Source organism: Rhinatrema bivittatum, chromosome 5 (assembly GCF_901001135.1).
Source record: "Rhinatrema bivittatum chromosome 5, aRhiBiv1.1, whole genome shotgun sequence".
Taxonomy (NCBI): domain Eukaryota; kingdom Metazoa; phylum Chordata; class Amphibia; order Gymnophiona; family Rhinatrematidae; genus Rhinatrema; species Rhinatrema bivittatum.
In genome coordinates this window covers 93,475,544-93,477,773 of record NC_042619.1, presented here as the reverse complement: position 1 = coordinate 93,477,773, position 2,230 = coordinate 93,475,544, and the positions used below count along the sequence as shown (strand labels likewise).

General features: G+C 47.3%; 1 protein-coding gene across 1 annotated transcript; it reads right to left on the bottom strand.

Annotated features, from left to right (window-relative positions):
• Positions 1–668: 668 nt before the first annotated feature.
• On the bottom strand, positions 669–1,798 carry GSX1 (GS homeobox 1). Its single transcript, XM_029601716.1, has 2 exons — positions 1,417–1,798; positions 669–1,018 (listed from the first exon to the last, which is right to left on the bottom strand). The coding sequence occupies exons 1-2, from the start codon at positions 1,796–1,798 to the stop codon at positions 669–671; spliced, it is 732 nt and encodes a 243-aa protein (XP_029457576.1).
• Between the last annotated feature and the right edge of the window lie 432 nt (positions 1,799–2,230).

The window sequence follows — 2,230 nt, the reverse complement described above, 5'->3', positions numbered from 1 at the left end:
TATGAACTCAACGTTACTATCAAAAGTTTATTCTTTAAATAAATAAATAAATATCTCCTGGTACGGGGAAACCATACATTTATACATCTAATGTATTTAAAAAAAATTCAAACATTAAGCACCTTTTATTAAAACAAAAAAAAAAAAGTAAACGTTAAACTATAATAGACACTTTCAGATTTGTAGACCACCAATAGGGATCCCAAGTTCAGAGATGCATGAATGTACTTAAAAAAATAAAGCAGAACCATTTCCAACATTGATACAAAATACTTAACTATATTTTTTCAAAAAATATGGAGAGCCTACGTTTTAATGACACATTTAGCTCCTCCGGTTAATTACACTTAGAGGTACCATAGAAATCATAGGGTGAGTGATGACTTTTATTTCTCAAAAACAGAAGCGTTAAAAACATTGCCAGACAAACCAATCCAACTTTAAAATGTTAACATTAAACACATGGACGAGTATACACAGTATATTTACAGTGCCAGTAACTGGTGAATTTCATGTAATCATGACTTCAGCAGTTTCTAAAATCATGAGTTCTTCGTAAATTACAACACATATATATATAAAAGCTTTATAAAATCCTTTTGACGTGTTTTGGCATGAGATACAGTCATTTTATCATACTCGAGGGGCAGTCTATTTGGTGATTTGCACTACGGGGTAACAGAAAGGTCTCTGTCGTCTTTTCCTGAAGGCGAGGGTGAGATCGCTAAGTCCTCCTCTTCTTCGGAGCACTTGGCCGACGCCAGGGCCGAGCACTTGCAGTTGTGCGAGCTGCCCCTGTGCGAGCCGCTCTTGCCTTCCTTCTTGTGCTTGACGCGCCGGTTCTGGAACCAGATCTTGACCTGCTTCTCGGACAGGTTCAGGTAGGTGGCGATCTCGATGCGCCTCAGCCTGGAGAGGTACATGTTGGAGGCGAACTCGCGCTCCAGCTCCAGGAGCTGCGTGCTGGTGAAGGCCGTGCGCATTCGCTTGCTGCTGGGCAAATGGTTGGAGGCGCTGTCTGTGAAGACGAAGGAAGAAAGCAAGATAATACATGATTTCATGCCAGCATAGGTTAGGCGATTTTCAGGATTAGTCAAGATAAATCAACACGCTGCATGGGATTCTTCTTCTCTTTAAAAAGCGCATCGTGAACCACAACACCATTTTTTGCTTTTCGCAAAGCAAACTTATCGTTTGATCTTCCGCGTCAGATGCAGGCAGTATTATAATATTTATATGATTACAAAAGAGGATTCTTTAAAAAATATAAAAATAAACTAGACCTGGATGGCTTAAGAACATTGGGAAACTAATGCATTACCTCAGTTATACATTTCTGACCGGCTGTCCATTTAAAAAAGTTTCTCCCGCAGTGGGAAATACCAGCGCGCTAAGACCGGCGAATGCTTTACTCACCCACGGAGATGCAGTGAAACTGTCTGGGGTCGGGCAGGGAATAGGCTGCCTGGTAGATGGCCGGCGCGTGAGCGACGCCGGAGCCGGAGGACGCCGCGTGCTGCCTGCCCAGGGGCGCGTGGCAGTACTGGGAGGAGAAGCCGGGGAAGGACGCCTTCAGCAGGGGGATGGCCGGAGGCGGCGGGTGCAGCTGGGAAGCGGTGACGCACAGCGGGCAGACGCACAGCAGCCCCGACTTGCGCGAGTGGCAGGAGCCCGAGGAGAGCCCCGGCAAGGGGTGCGACGGGTGCACGGCGTAGGGAAACAAGGGCGGCGCGCCCTCGTTCTTCTTGTCGCCGGTCTCCCTCAGGATCAAGGAGTCCACCAGGAAGGAGCGCGGCATGGCTGCGGGATCCTCCAGGCCCCCACCCCCACCCCGAGCCGGCTGCTAGAGCGGGAGCCCGCCGGGTGCTGGCCAGTGGAGGAGTGGTGCTGAAAGCGCACGGCGCGGCCCTTTAAATAGGCTCCTTCGCCATGTGATGGCGACGCCGAGAGCGGCGCAAGGGCTCTCAATAGGCTTTTTGTGCCTTTTTTCCTTGGCTTTCACTCTGCACGCTTCCTCATTATTTCACTTGTTAACTAAATGAACTGCATAATGTACTCTATTCTTGTCAACCCCACCCACGCCGTAACAGGCGTCCTTTCCCCTCCTCTCCCTTTTTCGGGTTTATTTTCTCATTCTCCCTTCATTTATTATTCTTTTCTTTCTCTTCATTCTGTTCTTTTGCTTTCAGAGAAGCTTAGGCTATTTATGGTATTTATTCTGCGTTTTCAC